The sequence below is a fragment of the Pseudophryne corroboree genome, chromosome 1 (assembly GCF_028390025.1).
Source record: "Pseudophryne corroboree isolate aPseCor3 chromosome 1, aPseCor3.hap2, whole genome shotgun sequence".
NCBI classification, from domain to species: domain Eukaryota; kingdom Metazoa; phylum Chordata; class Amphibia; order Anura; family Myobatrachidae; genus Pseudophryne; species Pseudophryne corroboree.
In genome coordinates, this window is record NC_086444.1 from 87,326,883 (window position 1) to 87,345,027 (window position 18,145).

Consider the following 18,145-nt stretch of genomic DNA (forward strand, 5'->3'; position numbering starts at 1 on the left):
TCCGGAGACGGTAGTGCCACCTTTTTAGACAAACGTGTGAGCGCTTTATCCACCCTGGGGGGTGTTTCCCAACGTGACCTATCCTCTGGCGGGAAAGGGAATGCCATTAGTACCTTCTTAGGAATTACCAATTTTTTATCAGGGAAAGCCCACGCTTCTTCACACACTTCATTTAATTCATCTGATGGGGGAAAAACTACGGGTAGTTTTTTCTCTCCAAACATAATACCCTTTTTAGTGGTACCTGTAGTTATATCAGAAATGTGTAACACCTCTTTCATTGCCTCAATCATGCAGTGAATGGCCTTAGTGGGCATCAGGTTAGACTCATCGTCGTCGACGCTGGTGTCAGTATCAGTGTCGACATCTGGGTCTGCTTGCGGTAGCGGGCGTTTTAGAGCCCCTGACGACCCAAGCGACGCCTGGGCAGGCACGAGCTGAGAAGTCGGCTGTCCCACATTTGGCATGTCGTCAATTTTCTTATGTAAGGAGTCTATACGTGCACTCATTACTTTCCATAAGCTCATCCACTCAGGTGTCTGCCCCGCAGGGGGTGACATCCCTTCTAAAGGCATCTGCTCCGCCTCCACATCATTATCCTCATCAACATGTCGACACAGCCGTACCGACACACCGCACACACACAAGGAATGCTCCGAATGAGGACAGGACCCACAAAAGCCCTTTGGGGGGACAGAGTGAGAGTATGCCAGCACACACCAGAGCGCTATATAATGCATGGACTAACTGAGTTATGTCCCCTATAGCTGCTTTTTCTATATATTATATACTGCGCCTAAATTTAGTGCCCCCCCTCTCTGTTTTTACCCTGTTCTGTAGTGTAGACTGCAGGGGAGAGCCAGGGAGCTTCCTTCCAGCGGATCTATGAAGGAGAAATGGCGCCAGTGTGCTGTGAGAGATAGCTCCGCCCCTTTTCCGCGGACTATTATCCCGCTTTTTTCCATATTCTGGCAGGGGTATTTTCCACATATATAGCCTCTGGGACTATATATTGTGGAATTTTTGCCAGCCAAGGTGTTATTATTGCTTCTCAGGGCGCCCCCCCCAGCGCCTTGCACCCTCAGTGACCGGAGTATGAAGTGTGTATGAGGAGCAATGGCGCACAGCTGCAGTGCTGTGCGCTACCTTGGTGAAGACTGATGTCTTCTGCCGCCGTTTTTCCGGACCTCTTCTTGCTTCTGGCTCTGTAAGGAGGAGGGCGGCGCGGCTCCGGGACCGAACACCAAGGACTGGGCCTGCGGTCGATCACTCTGGAGCTAATGGTGTCCAGTAGCCTAAGAAGCCCAATCCGGCTGCAAGCAGGCGAGTTCGCTTCTTCTCCCCTTAGTCCCTCGCTGCAGTGAGCCTGTTGCCAGCAGGTCTCACTGAAAATAAAAAACCTAAATCTATACTTTCTTTCTAAGGGCTCAGGAGAGCCCCTAGTGTGCATCCAACCTCGGCCGGGCACAAAATCTAACTGAGGCTTGGAGGAGGGTCATAGTGGGAGGAGCCAGTACACACCAGGTAGTCATAAATCTTTCTAGAGTGCCCAGCCTCCTTCGGAGCCCGCTATTCCCCATGGTCCTTACGGAGTTCCCAGCATCCACTAGGACGTCAGAGAAAATAAGTATAAGTGCTGCAGAGCTAGCAGTCGTGCCTGTTGCTACTATGAGCACAGAAAAAACACTGAGGTACTCTGGGAATATGGAGGGGAGGAGAGTTACTAAATTTAAATATTCAGTGCCTTTGTTCTGCTAAAGCCGTCAATATCCCAAGAGTACTCCAGTGACCCCTAGTGGATGAAAAAGAAATAGCTGCAGATGCAGAATATAGGCATGCAGCATATCATTCTAAACAGCATAAGCTGCTTGTGCGTCCTAGTCGCGTTTTGTGACTAAGACACATATTAATGGAAAAAGACACACAAAAAGACACTTGGCGCGACCAAGTCTCGCCATGGCATGGTGTGATTAGAAGGGCTGTTAAACGTGCAGGGTGGCTAGATGTGGATGGACACTATCTGTATGCACAGAGATCTCATATATAGGGACATTACTGTGTAACTGGGAGAGTAACTGTAGTACCTCTTAAGGTCCATACACACAGAGCGATATAGCTGAGCGATTTTGACTATAGTGCAGAGGTTCCCAAACTGTGTGCCGTGGCTCCCTGGGGTGCCTCGGGACACTTGCAGGGGTGCCCTGGGTTGGTGGTCCAGGACCAATTCAAGTTATTCATGGTCAATATAATAGGCAAAACCAGTGCTGGTGGCTACCAATCATAGAATATGTGGCCAAACAGAAGCAAATCTTGTCCCTCACCACACAACTGACCCCAAGGATGACATATAAACGCAATCTACTTAATGTAATATTTCTTTCTAAATTTCTCAATAAGAAATGTTTGGCCTAGGGGTGCCGTGAAAAAAATTCTGATACTCTAGGGCGCCGTGATTCAAAAAAGTTTGGAAACCACTGCTTTAGTGTCAAAATTGCTCAGAAAGTTAGTGCATATCTCTCTGTACACAGCCAGCGATAGTGATGCGTATCCCCGCCAGGTCTCTATCGCTGCTAAAAATAGACTGTGCAGGCAAATCGATTTTGTCTAGGTCGCTGGAAAAGAAAAAGCATCCCCTTGCTAAAATGAGTTAGCCAAAATCTCCCATAGCCAAAATCGCTGGTAAAGTTAGTCAAAATCTCCTACTGCCAGTTCAAGGGAAAACACTCAGTCAAAATCTCTCATAGTTAAAATCTCTCCTTTACTTTAGGGCATAAGGTAACACATGTACATTACACACCTGCATAGAATAATACAATCAGTGCTGTAAAGAGAAGCACTCTTGGCTCATTCGGCTCAGGAAAATGGTAGAAAGGAATGAAAATGAATGTGCGCATTCCAAGTAGTGATGATTGTTCACTTATATTCTATACACTTCAACCAATATAATCCACTGTAATGTTAACGCATAAGAGGTTGTGACATATTCTTATATTATAAACAAATGTAATAATACAGCTGTAGGAACAAGCTCATACAATGATGCTGTCTTAAGCAGTTAGCGAGCGACTAGAAAGTGCACCGACTGCGGACAAGTGCGAATGAGCCCATAGTGTTATCTTCTCTGACAGGTGTTTGGAGAGTAATGCTAGTGGCTATGAGTGGTGATAGAGAGAAACTATTCCTGCAGAGAGAACTCTTGTGGTCAATGAGAGTCCACGGTGTATACTTGCAGGAGTTAAAGGATGTCATCATATTTATCTCTGACTCAGGGCACCTTAGCAGTCATGGGGACAGTCCTGGCTATAGCCCACAACCACAAGATTCTGAGCAGTGATACACAACAGCCATGTCTGTGGCATTCTGATGGGAGCCTGTACACATATGCACAATACAGGCCCCCACATGTGCAAATGCATGCCGAGCCATCATTTAAGAGACACTCGGATGTGTGCATATACACATAGCTTAAAAAACACCATAAAAAAAAATCTGCCCCCCTATTTTAGATGGTGGTTATAGCAATATATAAAAAAATGTACACAGGATACCCCAGTGCAAAACAGCAGAAGGGAACATCCAAGCTAGCGGGGAGATATTACCACACATTACCTGCAGGTTGTACAGAAAGCAGAGGTGGCAGCACTGGCGTGAGGGCTTCTCCTGATCTACCCCAGAGGGGTCAGCTGACCTTTTAAATCGCTCTGCTCCATGCTTAGGCACCAATAAATTAAAAATATACTTTATGGAATCCTATAAAGCTCTGGGACTTGGCTCAAACCCAACACCCTGATTGGCTTATACAGGCCTCAAACCACTGGAGTGAGTCCCTGGGTGTATTCTACCCCTTGCTGGTTAGGATAAAATCGGCACCCGGGTTACTCACAGGAACTACCTACAAATAAATCTGATTGGCTGAGACTCTTGGCCGGTGAGTAGGAGCTATCTCTCACATGTATCCGCCCATAGGGGTAAAGAAATGGCAATTTCTTACATTAAATAATGAGACCCTTCTAAATAGGACAAAATGCCGATCTATGCGTGCTACTGAATGACAGCAGTGCTGGATAAAAAGAAGGATTTCTCCAGTTGGCTACATAACTCTGGAAAAACAACAATATATTTGGTGATTACTTACCGAGGACTAGCTCCGTACTCTTGGTACTGCTTGCAGAGCACTGGGAACCACCATCGCTACACCCTGAAATTCCAGAATACTTTGAAGAATGGGACACCACCTCTAAATGATTGGGGATGGTATGTGCACACCAGTCAGAATATGGAATGTCAGGAAAGTCTGGGAATAAAATGGCAGGAAAGGCTAAATGTGAGTGAAATGGATAATGAATAAAGCACCAAAATAGAATAATAAAGAAATACTTTGAGCGGTATTCAATTCTTTTCACCACCTTCCACGCCCATTCTGTGTCTGCTGATGGGCATGGTATAATCATTTCAGTTCGCTACCCCTGCGGTTGCGAGGGCACCCAACCCGTTACGCAGCTAGAGCTGATACTATGGGCACAATATGTGCTTTAATGGAGATTGGGTGTGATAAATTATTTGAATACCGCCCTTTATGTACCAAATGAAACCATTATTCCTCTGGATCAGGGATTCTCACCACAGTCCACCCTGTTACTACCCAACCACTATATACGCATCTAGATGTATTGTGCTTTATGCTTACAACCCAGGAAAGGATGAGTCCGTACATGACTGTACAGCTACTGTATATATGACAAGAATGGATGGACTGGGTAATCCAGCTGCAAGTCAGTGCAATAAGGCGACCGGCTTTAGGTATCCGGTTACACCAGAGGGGTTCTCCTCCCCTTCCACGCCCCCCCATTTCTTTTAAGTGGAACATTGAATGGCAGCTATTGAATGTTGTGCTCTTCCATAGAGAAAAGTCTCTTTATGGCTTCAAAGAATGGGACTTATAGAGAGTCGAGGTTGTATGTAATGACACCTGAAACCAGACACAGGGGCAGATGTATACTCCCAGCAGTAGCCGGGTCTGACACTTTTCTCATAGGTCAAAGGGTTAAGCTAGCTACACACTAATCCGTTGTTTCACATTTATGTTGTATAAAGACAGTGGGGCAGATGTATTAAACCTGGAGAAGGCATAAGGAAGTGATAAATCAGTGATAAGTGCAAGGTGATAAACGCACCAGCCAATCAGCTCCAATATGCAAATTGACAGGAGCTGACTGGCTGGTGCATTTACCACCAGAACTTATCACTGGTTTATCACTTCCTTATGCGATCTCCAGGTTTAATACATCTGCCCCACTGTCTTTATACAACATAAATGTGAAACAACGGATTAGTGTGTAGCTAGCTTAACCCTTTGACCTATGAGAAAAGTGTCAGACCCGGCTACTGCTGGGAGTGTATATGTGAGTGACATATAGGCAAGATTCCTGTGTGTTGTGATACTGCCGCTCAATAACCTATAAGGTCAGCCATATCCAGTTTATACAATGAATTTGACACATAAATCTCTTTTCCTAAAGAATTTTGAAATGACACTAAAGTTTAATACGGTCCATATCTGAAGTTCTATAATGCTTATTGTTCTCATGTTACATTTTCTGTGTTTCCTCTAAGTCTTCAGTCAATTTTACAATGGGATTTCTCCATTTTAAAAAAGCAGTCTAGATACAGCTATTGAGACGCTACACCCATTACTGTGGGGAGTACCTGCTGCAGTGTAAGAATTCAAGAGTATCTCTATTAAAACACATGATCAAAAAATAAAATATAAATCATTACTACTGTACACCACGATATACATACTAGAATAAGTCCTGGTTTTTGTAACAGAATGTCATCCCTAAAGGAGAAATTGCAAAGCTCAGACGTGTCAGTGGTTGCCATTGGTTTTAGTTTGGCGGAGATGATAGCAACATGTAACCATGGAAACAGTGTATAGTTACTATGGATACCATAGTTGCTAAGCAGGGCCGGCTCATTACATGCTTGCCAAATGACACCAGCAGGCATGTCCGAGTATTAATAATGCCAACTGAGGGCAGAAAGCCTATTCCAAGTATCAGGAGTTACCCCTGGATGTGGTGGTATACCCAGCTTCAGGATTCTAACCATGCAAAATCATATTTAGAGAATTTTTGATGTCAAGTTACCCTTTAACACCACAATAGTATCTGTAAAAGCCCAATGATGTGGGGTAAATGCATGAAGCAATGACAATAAAGTGATGGCACATTCATTCCTACGGTGGTGCAGGCTGCTCCTCCCCCATCATCTTCATTCTCTCTCCCTGTACTTCCCACCCCATTTATGATTGTAGTCACCTGTGCTGAACTAGTTTATTGATGAGAAGGGTGATTTTAACATGGGTGACTGAAATCAGAAGTTAAGAGGTAAGTCCGGGAGCAGAAAGTATGTACCTGGTGGACACGTTGGAGGGTTTAAATACTGTACACTGAAACTGGTGGAAGCAGTTTTACTAAAAATACATTTTAAAGGGTTGCACTCCCATAAAAATGCAGCAAAAAGCACTAAACATTATGTTGAATTACACTGCTTTCCACTTTTAAAGCCAAAGATGTCAATACTACTTTTTTTTAAAGGAACCACAAGTGTCAGCAGGCATTCGGGATCCTCAAATTTGGTGGTTCCCAAGATCATTACATAATCAGACAGTCAGCGGACCACATAAGAGTCAGGAATCTCCCTTCTGACTCCACCCTGGACCTAATTGCAGCTTTCATGTGAATCCCAGCATTGTGTAATATTTAATATTTGTTTACTTAGGCGTTATCAATCTTGACTATAAACAAGTCGGTGGTTTCTGGTGGTGAACAGTATACTTGACATACTGTATGCAGCCATGACAGATTTGGAGAATCTGTAACAATTTGGAGAATTACTGTATCTCCTTGGTGGCCTGCGCATGTCAAGACGCTATATTTACACCAACGTTATCAAAATTAGAAAGTTTAAAGAGAAACCTACCTAAACGACTATAGTCGTTTAACAGGTTACCGTGATTGTAACCCGTTATCTGGCTACCCACGCAGTACAGGCAGTTATCATTCGTGTGCTCCTGCAGGCCGGTGTCTTCCATGTTTTCTAGGAATTGGGAAGCATCCGAGCGACTGGAGTTCATTATTTCAGTAATACTGAATTGCTGCCGTAATGCCTGGTACGGGCTTTTAACCCCAGATCCTGTACTACCTGGAGCAAAGTAGATAAATAAACACTAAAAACACAGACTACCATAGAAAAGTACAGACTGTTACTATGACAATGTATTGCCAATAGATTATTTCCAACATTATTGCAATAATGCGAATATCTACTGAATGTTCCATTATATGGTTGTGTATAGTTCTGGGTTTGTGCATTGTGTCAGTATACAATAATTGATCTTAGGGAAAGTCATCTAGTAAAAACTATTTAAAACAGGAGTCCACCATTATGGATTCTTTGTTAATTGTCTATTTTCAATCGTTACCCATAATCGTTACTTAGACTCACTCTCTAGTAAAGTGTATATAACTGGTAACTTAGTACCGGATTCTCGATCTGCAAGGGGCTTGTAGTCGTCTGTCTCTGCCCAGCCCATACCCCCACGTTAAATATCAAACATGATCAGGTTTTTAACCAAGTAGCAGACATAGCTTTCCATTCTAGTCAGCTAGAGTATACAGTCCAAGTATTACTTTAAAAACTATACTTGAGGGACAGTAGGTGGCGCTCTATCTTAAGTTGTCATGGTGTAGTCTCTCTTTGCTGTGATAGTGTACTCTTCTCCAAGAATCAGGTTTACCCTCCGTGTATGAAGTTTACCAAGTCTCTGTGTGTTTTATACTTTATCAAAGGAGGAAGTCCTGTAACCCTGACAGACCACACAGAATTATCAATGTACCTCCTACTTCGGGTGCAAACAATTTAGGAGCATACTCTTCACTTAAAGGCATCATCGTCTTCTGAAAATAAGGAGTTTCCTTAACCTGCAAAATCATTAAAGACAGTTACGTCTCACAGCATTAAATGTCACGCACACTGTTACAGTGCTGGTAGGTGCACACGCACATGAAACAAGCAGGAGCAATCACTGATCCCCACTGAAGGGGATAAGGGGACTCGGACATGAACCATTAGTACAGGTGCAACATATGAAGCGTAGCTTTAAGGATTAATACATAGCTAGCCAGGTAATATAGATAAATTAATTCATCCTATATAACTTAATCTAATCAAGCACTATTATAGCAACAGGTGTGAAAACAGTTTCGCCATATAAAACCAATTGAAGGGAACAGAAATTACCTGAAACATATCATTGATATCCATTGGCAAAGCTAACCCGATATAGTCATCTGAGCTGCCATAGGTTGCGTTGGACACCATGGAGCGGACAGAAGAGGAACGTTGGAGAGTGTTTTGGTTTATCGGACTCAGCAAGTCTTCTTTATCTAGGGAGGCGTAACTTAATGCCTTCATGAACCTGCCAGGAGAACAAGGGCCACAGATCAGGAGGAAGGAGTCACCATTTAGGTCTGCATTCAGTATGGATAGAAAATTACTTGTGTCCTGCAAACGAGTTCCGGACGATAGGTTGCCAGTCAATTTATACAGTCGACTTACGGCATGTCGACCAAATGGAGTCAACCTATTTCTGGTCAACCCAATGATCCACACCCTTTGTAGACTGTACAACTGCACGTGTGGCTTCCACTACTAGAAATCATATGGTGGCCCACCAAATTTGGAGATCCAGATTGTCCACTGGTAATTGTGAGTAGTAAGTAAATATAGCTGTTCTAAGATCGCAATGTGTTACTGAGGGCACATTACAGTAATTATCCTACTATTAAACTCCACACTTGTGATCCAGAAAGAGATCTTAGATCCATGTGTAATTACCAGTAATGAGTATTTAAGTGCATCCATTTGAAACGACCAATAGGGATAGTTTAAAAAATTTCAAGAAAAACACAAAAAAACCCCTCTGAATGTAAATATCCTTTTGAAATGCTAAATACCAGTTACTGGATACTCAGAGCAAACATACCAGACATTTAAGAGATGAAGTACGAGTCCATAAGACCCTTCATGCAGTAACTATGCCCTCCAGTACTATTTTAGACCCATACATACATAGATAGATGTATGCATTTTATACATGTAGACACATACCTGCTTGATGTTAGTCTGGAGTCTAAGCTTCCCGTCTTCATGGTTATGGTATCGGTGAAGAGCACATCTTTGGCTGGAGAAGCCAAAGCTTCTGAATGCGACAATGAAGGATGCATCCGCTGCTGCTGTAGCCGTTTCAGTGTAGCGTAGCCGAAAGCATCTCGCGAACTTGTATAGCTAAAGTTATAATCTGCTAAAGTCTTTATGGCAGCAATGGAAGGTGCCTTGAGAGACTGCGCCCTCCGAGGAAGTGTATGGAAAGAGCCCAGAGGGGCCAAGGACACAGAGTTAGACTTTGAAAGGGGTAAGTGATTGGGGTGCAGCATAGATGGCAGGCTGGGTTTGACTGTTTTGGTGCTTATGACTGTACTCAAGCTCCCACAGTCGGTATCGAGGTTTGTAGTGTCTATTCCCACAGTCTCTCTGGAAGGGCTAGAACTCATAGAGCTTATACCACTCGTTGTGGTGTCTGTATTGAAGCTTAGGCTACGGCTCTTGAAGTGTGTATTCGTGGTGCCGTCGCCTATTAGCCTCTCTCTGCTCGCGTGGTCTCTGTGGTTCTCGTTCCCTAGGCTTTTTGGAAGCTTGAGATCATTTTCTGTAATACTGGGTGTGCTGCCGTTGTCGTCTATGTGTTTACTGACAGAAGTATCCAAGCGGATGGTGTTTATTTTGGGAACTTTGAACACGGAACCTAAACTATCCATGGAGTTGAACTCGGAATTCGAGCAGGGCTCGGTGACCGTTCGGTTCCGCCTCAACCCCGGTTTGGTTTCCGCAAAGAGTTTATTGGTTTTGGGGTCGCTACTGCTGCTGCTCCGAAACTTCTTACTTGGCAGAGTCAATGAATTTAAAAAACGATTTTTAACAAACTTGCTTTGTGCAAGAAGCGTGAAGGGGCTTCGGTCCTTGTCCTTTAGAGGTTTGTCGTAGAATGTTTGCTCAGTGTCCTCTGTGAAAAAGAAGGGGCTAGTAGAAGAATTACCGTAACGATCGTCCTCAATGATGAACATGCCTGTGTAGGGGAGGAAAGTATGAACCATGTTAGTTCAGAGTGAGCAGTTTTATGTGAAAAGCATGTTTAGTAGATTAATAACTACAGGTGTTCAACTAGTTTGCCGTCCTACGCGCTGCAGCAGCCATTGTTACGATAGACATTGCAGAAGTGTAAGATGACAATTCTGCTTTCTACCATTTGTAATAATATATATTTAACACTTGTTCACTAAATTTAAGGAAAGCGTCCCTTGTCTGTGAACCTGACCTTCTACAGACTCTGGCACTGTCTCTTTCTGTAATGATGTAGATGTGAAAGGGGACAACCTGCAAATTGGTCCTTCATTGAAGAAAACTGGTTTTAAAGAGCAGCGAGTTCATTTTAAAAACTTTTTCAAAGCATTGGAATGGCCCCCAATTAACTTACAAGGGACACACACTCATGTAAAGTACTTTCTTCAGTAGATATAGAATAGGATTTTCTTCAGTAGATATAGAATAGGATTTTTGGTCACTCACCGTAGAATCCTTTTCTCTTAAGCAGGCTGGGGGACACTGGACCATTGGATTGTAGGTTGGGGCTGGAGTTGGCGCTTAAACTACACTTTAAAACTAAGCACCTCCCCACTGCAACCCCATGTCGTCAGTGCTTCTTTAAAAGAGTCTGGTAAGAAGACGCACCAACTCAGTGACACTGTCAGAATAATAAAACAAAGCAGTAGGGAAAAAGACTATCACGAACCAAAACCCTACATGACTGTGCGTGAGGGAGGGAACACAGTGTTCCCCAACCTGCTTAACAGAAAAGGATTCAGCTGTAAGTGTCTCCAAAAATATTCTCTCTGGCAGCAAGGCTGGTGGGACACTGGACCATGGGATGTTCAACAGCTGCCCCCCAGGGAAGGGAAGCTGATGCTGCCTTACCGCCCAACTGAAAAACGTTACAACAAAGGACTGCAGCCCGCTAAAACATGCCCTACTCCCTAGGCACCGAAAGAACACTGGCATTATGGGGCTGCAGAGGGGAAGGGCTTAGGATTTACAGCTACAGTTTACATTAAGTGCCATCGCCAGCCCTAACCTGCAATCCCATGGTCCAGTGTCCCCCAGCCATGCTGCAAGAGAATTTAGAATTGTAGGAGCTCCTATTTAAGCTTTATTCTAAAAAAGAAAAAAAAGAAAAAAAGAAAAAAAAAGGGGAAAAAAAGAAAGATGATAAAACTTTGATATGATTATGAATCCCTTATTGTAGTAAAAACTTTATTGCTTGTATCGCATCAGACCCTCATGTGTTCTAGGCCTATTGACACCGTAAGTTTAAACAACAATTTAGAGATGACACACTCAAAGCCACTATAATGAATTTTGTTGCAAACTTTCAGGGCTCTAAGGTCCCCTCATAGCACAGGTGTTGGAGCCTTGAAAAAGTTTGCAATAAATCACAAATCTGTCAGCTATAAAAAGCAATCACACTGGCGGTTATGTGTCGCTTTTACTCGCTTTCTGCTATAAACTCCAGTTAACGTTAACTCTTAACCATTCATAGTGACAACTCTGATGTTAAAGGTGAAGGCCAAGTTACATTGTACAATAGCTCATATAACTGTTAGGGCTTATATAGCTTGTATAGACAATGACGTTGCCAATACAAAAACAGAAACACTACCGCAAATACAAACGAAAAGTTAGAATACACAGCAAAGCTTATTAGGTCTTACTAGGAAGTGCAGATTCGCTCTCGCTGTTATGCCGCGAGCTGGTCGACTCGGAGTTCAAGCTGAGCGTACTGGGTATAGAGGACAGCTCGTTACAGATTTGTTCCAAGTCATCTGGAACAACCGGCCACAGGTGTCTTCGGCTGTGCCTCACCGCATCCCAGTTGTGTTGCTTCAGTATATTGCATCCTTGCTTCGTTTTGGAAAGCAGACCAAGAACATAAGCACAGGTTCTAGGAAAACAGAAAATGAATTATTCCTTTTGACTTTGACTTTTTGACACGAGTGGGTGATGTGGCTGCGGAGTGGTGTAATGGGTAGCCATACTTGAGTACAGGTGACTTTAATAGTGTCTCCGTTCTTTTGATTTAACCATTTTTGACAGCATGGATAGCCTTAAAACCTGGACTGTTCGTGTGTCTTGAGAACCGACGTTAGAAAACCCTGCTGTAGAGAATGGACCCTGCAGTACACCCTTACTGTAATATTTCAGATTCTCCTATCAACATGATTGCCTCTCAGTTACCAGCATTATATTGGTTTCTGCTGCACATTTACAAAGTCATTAAAACAAAATGTGTCATTTCAACAATAAACCTAAATAAGATGCTGCCTATTTAAAAGTAGTGCGGCTAGAGATTTGGGAGGCGGGGAGAGGTGGGGGAACCCAGATACTTACCCCCGTATTGAGAGCACTTCACAGTGCTGAGCAAGTGCAACAATATCTGGTATCACATTTTCCTCCTGAAGCAAGTTAAGACCCCAGTTAGAAGAACCAATGTTACCCTACGAACAAAAGGGAAAGACGCCAAATTAAAATGAAATCCTGTTTATATCTTACCAGATATATATATTACACAGATAATCTACCTACAACAAAACAGCAAGGCCCTTTAAACATTAATAGGATGATGATCTCTAAGTATGGATCATTGCATATCAACACACTAGTTGTTGTCATGTGTACAAAACATTGACAATAACGAATCCAAAGTAATACCACTAAAAATCCCCCCCAAAAAAAACTACGACTACTGTAACTATATACAAGACAAATGCAGATTGTGATACTATTTTTATTCAAATGCATGCAGAGCCACAAAGGCAACTAGAACATTGTAACAAAAAATAAATACTATATAATCTGGAATAAATAAATCTGTGAATTAAGGTGCATACACACGGTGAGATCCTTGCTACGCCCGATTTTGACTACGCAATTTCCCTTGAACTCCCCCAGAACCCAGATAGCACAGATTTTGACTATCTGTACTTTCGACTTTGACTATGTACAATTTTGACTAAGTGCCAATTTTGATTATACTTTGTACTAGGATAGTACACTAGATAGTCAAGATTGACTTGCCTGCACAGTCTATCTAGCCTTGTGATACCGACCCCGCGGGAGCGCGCACCAGGATCAAACCGGTATCGCAAGCTGCCTAACACCTTGCGATTTCCACTAAGTTTCCGTGCGATTTTGACTATATAGTCAAAATCGCAAGGAGAAATCTCACCGTGTGTACACACCTTTAGAACTATCTTTTTATATTAATATCACACGTTTGCTATTATACCAATGATGAATTATTATTTTTTTCTTACCAATGACCAAAGAGCGCCTTTAAGTTGTTTGATTCCATCCCACTTATCTAATGATGGCGATCGAACCAGGTAACTGAGATCTGGAACAACGTTCTACAGGAAACATGGAAAAGCGCTAAATTTGGTACTAGAGGCTTAGTGCAGCATTTTCATTAACTGCATAGCATTATATATACAGATGAAGCCTCACTCATCTAGCCTTCTCTGCAGCGCCTAGGTGCACCAAACCTTATTAGCATAAACTTTTCATTTATTGTTCTCAGCTGCAATACAATACAGAGAGAACAATACAGCAGGGGATTAAGTCATTACAGCAGAGGATTAAGTCCAACTGCCCTGGCTCAGTTAATCCTATTAAAGGGATAGATGAGCATGGCTCCATCTGTATTGCTCACAGTCAGCGCCTCCAAACAGGTTGGTATGCCTCGTGTTTATATACTTTGGGAATAATAAAGAAATTACCCAATAACCAAAACAAAAATGCCAGTACTATATAAATAAAAGATCAGAATACAATCATTTATAAAATGATTAATGGGCAATAAAAACTTCAATGCAACCTAAAACCCAAACCATCGATTTGGAGAAGTAAAGCTGCAGTATTAGTAGTTCACAGATAAGTTCACAGATATCGTATAAGGAATTTTAGGGCTATATCCAATTAGCTGAAGCAAATTACCAGTGAATTAATCCCCTGGGGAAAATCCAAGTAGCCCCATATACTGGCAGTTATCTGGATTTTTTTTTTCAACCTGACCGTGGTAGAAGGAAAAAATAAAATCCTGATTAATGACCCATTCTCACGATCACAGCCGCAAAAACACGAGTCTGGGAACTTATCCCGGATCCTCTGTGTTTTCACCCGAAAATAGGTAATTTTTCTAAAGACAAAAACAAAAAAAATGGGCTAGAATCGGATTGACTGATAATGATCATTGGTCAAAAATTGCGGTAATACCTAATTTTTTTCCCAAGTGAAATTTTTTGGTGGGCAATTGGATACCCCCCCCCCCCTTAAATGTATAAGAATTAGTTCTTCTCCTTTAACATTTATTACCCTTATTGTACAAAACAGTCTGACACATGGCGTGGCCTTATTCTATATAACATAATATTAGTTTCAGTGCAAATCTTCAGGAGCCCTTGACATCTCAGACTTAATTAGCCATTTGTAATCGACATCTGGAAAGGCCAGACCCATTTAATCTACTTAAAACCCATTGCTGTCATGAGAACTTTAGCTCATTATGCTTTGTTAAATATATATTTGTTGTTTTATAAACCTATTTTGATAACTCTGACATTGTAAACGCAGGTAGTGTAGAAGAACTTCTCTCCGAGTTTTACTTACCTGGACCTCCAAGAGATGACACCCAGTTTTGTGATGTACCAGCTGCCCATACAAGTGAACGGGTAAATACACATAGGGGCGCTGCACTCTGAAAACAATTATAAAACCACATCAGAATGTTCTCTCAAGTATAAAGTTACAGAACTTATAAACTGCATGCAGCATTATTTCTGTAAGTGGAAAGTCAAGGTCTTAAAGCTGTCTCCCGAATATCCTGTACAGAGCAGTAACACGTGCACACAGCCAATCAACAAGGATCACAGATAGATTTTAGATTGTTAGCTCACACGAGCAGGGCTTCTCATGTGCCTTTCCTTCTCTTACTTACACTACCTTATACTCCCTTTGATGGCACCTAATCCCTGGTTTTTCATACTTGTCCTATATTGTCTTGCACTGTAATTGCTGTTATCTTGTTTTACTCGGTTGTATTCTGTAATAACTAGACAGGTCACCGTAAAGTACTGCTTATAATATTACAACCACGCACTTAATTTCAAAATATTCCCTTTTAATACTAAAGCACTGCTCACGTCATCTCAAATTTCATATTCAGTAATTCCCATAGTAACCGACAACTGAGGGATTTTACAATTTTAGTTTTATTACATTAGAAACATTTATCACTGGGCAGTGAATACATTGCACCTGAGAATAAGGCTGTCCTGCAGGACGTAGATGCACAGTACTGCAGTATTTTCAGCTTCACAAGGTTATTATATTCCATCCCACAGACTTAAGAACAGTATTTTGGTATTCAGCAGTAAAATCCCTTCCTCTGATTGCATGGGGGACACTGGGGAATGCTGGGGTATAGGTGGCGGTTTGTGGAGCCTGGCACTTTAAAGAGATTTGAACATGGCTCCTCTCCCTCTACACCCCACCTGACCTCAGTTGAGTTTAACAAAGCCTAAGGAGAGACGGAGAGGGAAGAGGAAAGCCGGAAACATACCGCCCAACCAAGTGACAGAACACGTCACTACAGACATAACAGCAAACAAACAATAAAATCACATAAACAGAATACAACCATACACAAGGAGCACTGGCAGGAAGTCTAGTGTCCCGTCTTCTCCTTCTTCCACTGGGGAATATACTGAAAACACTGTGGAAGTCCCAAAGCTGTCCTCACAGGAAGGGAATGCATTGCAGTTGTACGAAGCACCCTGCGCCCAAAGCTCACTTCTCGAGATGCAAAGGTAAATACTGCAAGCGGCGCCAACAGCCCGAGCGGAGTGTCGTGACCCTGGAACACACCAGCCAGCTCTGAGCAATGTACGCCTGGTGAATGACCACTCGAAGACGAGATACCGTTTGTTTCAAGGACTGCCAACCCCACTTATGAGAATCATATATGACAAACAAGTTATCCTTTTTAGACAAAACTGAGGTAACAAAGCCGAAGAGCCCGTACAACATTCAAAGAATAACCAGGGGATGTTCAGACGAACAGCCCCTACAAGGAAGCACCAGAACCACAATTATCTGACTGACATACGTACATTCTGGAAGAGAGTGGAGCAGTCTCTGCCTCCTGGGCTGGCGGACAGGCTGTCTGACCCAATGGGAGCTCCCACTACTTAGAGGACTCCAAGGGACAGCCAATCCACAACAGCTGTCCAGAAAAATGGCTGCTTCCTGTACGAGCTTCTGTGCGATGGGGGCGCACCACAGCTTGTAGAAATGCCAATGCACGGGGACGTAAGGCAATGCATGGGCATGGAGCTTGTAGAAATGCCAATGCACGGGGACGGCTCCTACTTACCGACATTGTTAAACCTCTGGTGCGTGGCAGAGCTGCAGTGTTAGATGACACTGGGCTCAGGGAGCCCGGACACATACTTGGCAGTAGCGGGTCCTTCCGGAGGTGCCCAAGTAGCACCTCCGGAGGGACCTGTAGCCAGAGTCTGCCCGGTAGGATATTTAATAAAAAAAAGAGAAAAAAAAATGTAGCACAGGCTGCTCGTTAGCCTGAAGAAAAATGCCTGCTCTATCAGGCACTTGAACTAAACGGAGGTCGGGTGGGGTATAGAGGGGGAGGAGCTATGTTCAAATCATTGAAGATTTCAAGTACCAGGCTCCACACACCACCAATTGTACCCCAGTGTTTCCCGTGTCACCCAGAGGAAGGAGGAGAAAGCTTATTTTATATTTCTGTGGTTAATCTCAGATAATCACAGATTATATTTTATATTCTGGCTCACCCATACACAGTCAGGTTCACATCATAAATAATGGCAGAGCCCGTAGTCTGTGTCGTAACGCTCATCCCTGCCAACTCCCACAAAACGTGTGGGTATCAAATAACATAAAGAACCCCCCCACACACACACAACAAATATAAATAAATACATCAATCAGTACTGCTAAAACGCCTTTTAGTTTTCTCAGACTGTATGTTAAGCACACTTACCTATGATTACTGCGCCGGACATAATTATCACCATCAACAGGCTTCCGGTAGGTGGTCAAAGCCTCGTTAAGCTGCTCCTCTACTAGATCAACATATTTTAGATTATACTCCTAAATGTAAATATTAAGACAAACATGAATCAGTGTTTATCAGTTTATTTCCAGTGTTTAAAATTATTCTCAGAGTAAATTCAGCTATAACCCTATGCCGCCTCCTCTGTGTTTAACAACTGATGTAGGAATGTTTAAATGAACTGCTGTGTAGACAAAAATTCTTGTGATGTCATGTGACTGCTCGGAGCCAATGTGCCAAAAGCTGGCAGTATGAGGAGGTCATCTAAAACTCATTAATATATGTATATAATAGACATGTAAAAAGGTGCAATACACAGCTGTAATGCAACATAGATGTAACATGTTGTTACAGGTTGTGCATTTAGATAGTGGTATAATGTGCATGCGCATGTAGACGACATCCAGCTTTTCCATATACTCTGTAACATTTACATTGCAAATATATCAGACAACTAATTAGATGCACCCCTCTGTAATGACAAGCCAAGATTAGGATCACTCAGATACATTTGCAGTATATAAACATAAGCACTTATCTGCGGCAAAAAGCAGGGGTCACTAGTGCACGTGCAAGCTTCTATCTCCGCTACGTCTGGGTTCTGAAGCTGTCTGGTCTAATTCATGAAAGGACCTATTTGCAGGTCCTCTCCACATTAATGAGAGATAAAATTCAGGTCAGCTACCTTCTGCCACTTCTCCAGCTGCTTGGTTACATAACCCCTTTCATTCAGGTAGGAAAAACCCTTTGGAATTGACAGGAACCTACAAGAGAAATGACAGGTTAGCAAGATGTCAGGGGGGTTAGGATGGGGTATTA

The 18,145-nt window shown here is 42.7% G+C and overlaps 1 protein-coding gene across 1 annotated transcript in view; it reads right to left on the reverse strand.

Annotated features, from left to right (window-relative positions):
- Positions 1-18,145, reverse strand: part of RICTOR (RPTOR independent companion of MTOR complex 2) — a 291,482-nt gene that overhangs the window by 15,681 nt on the left and 257,656 nt on the right. The window contains exons 25-35 of the mRNA XM_063961244.1: positions 18,012-18,090; positions 17,255-17,364; positions 14,842-14,929; positions 13,491-13,583; positions 12,565-12,671; positions 11,889-12,118; positions 9,175-10,189; positions 8,305-8,482; positions 7,901-7,985; positions 6,985-7,206; positions 4,136-4,294 (exon numbers count right to left, since the gene is read on the reverse strand). Coding sequence (XP_063817314.1) covers positions 4,136-4,294; positions 6,985-7,206; positions 7,901-7,985; positions 8,305-8,482; positions 9,175-10,189; positions 11,889-12,118; positions 12,565-12,671; positions 13,491-13,583; positions 14,842-14,929; positions 17,255-17,364; positions 18,012-18,090 — 2,366 coding nt within the window. The remainder of the gene's footprint in view (positions 1-4,135; positions 4,295-6,984; positions 7,207-7,900; positions 7,986-8,304; positions 8,483-9,174; positions 10,190-11,888; positions 12,119-12,564; positions 12,672-13,490; positions 13,584-14,841; positions 14,930-17,254; positions 17,365-18,011; positions 18,091-18,145) is intronic.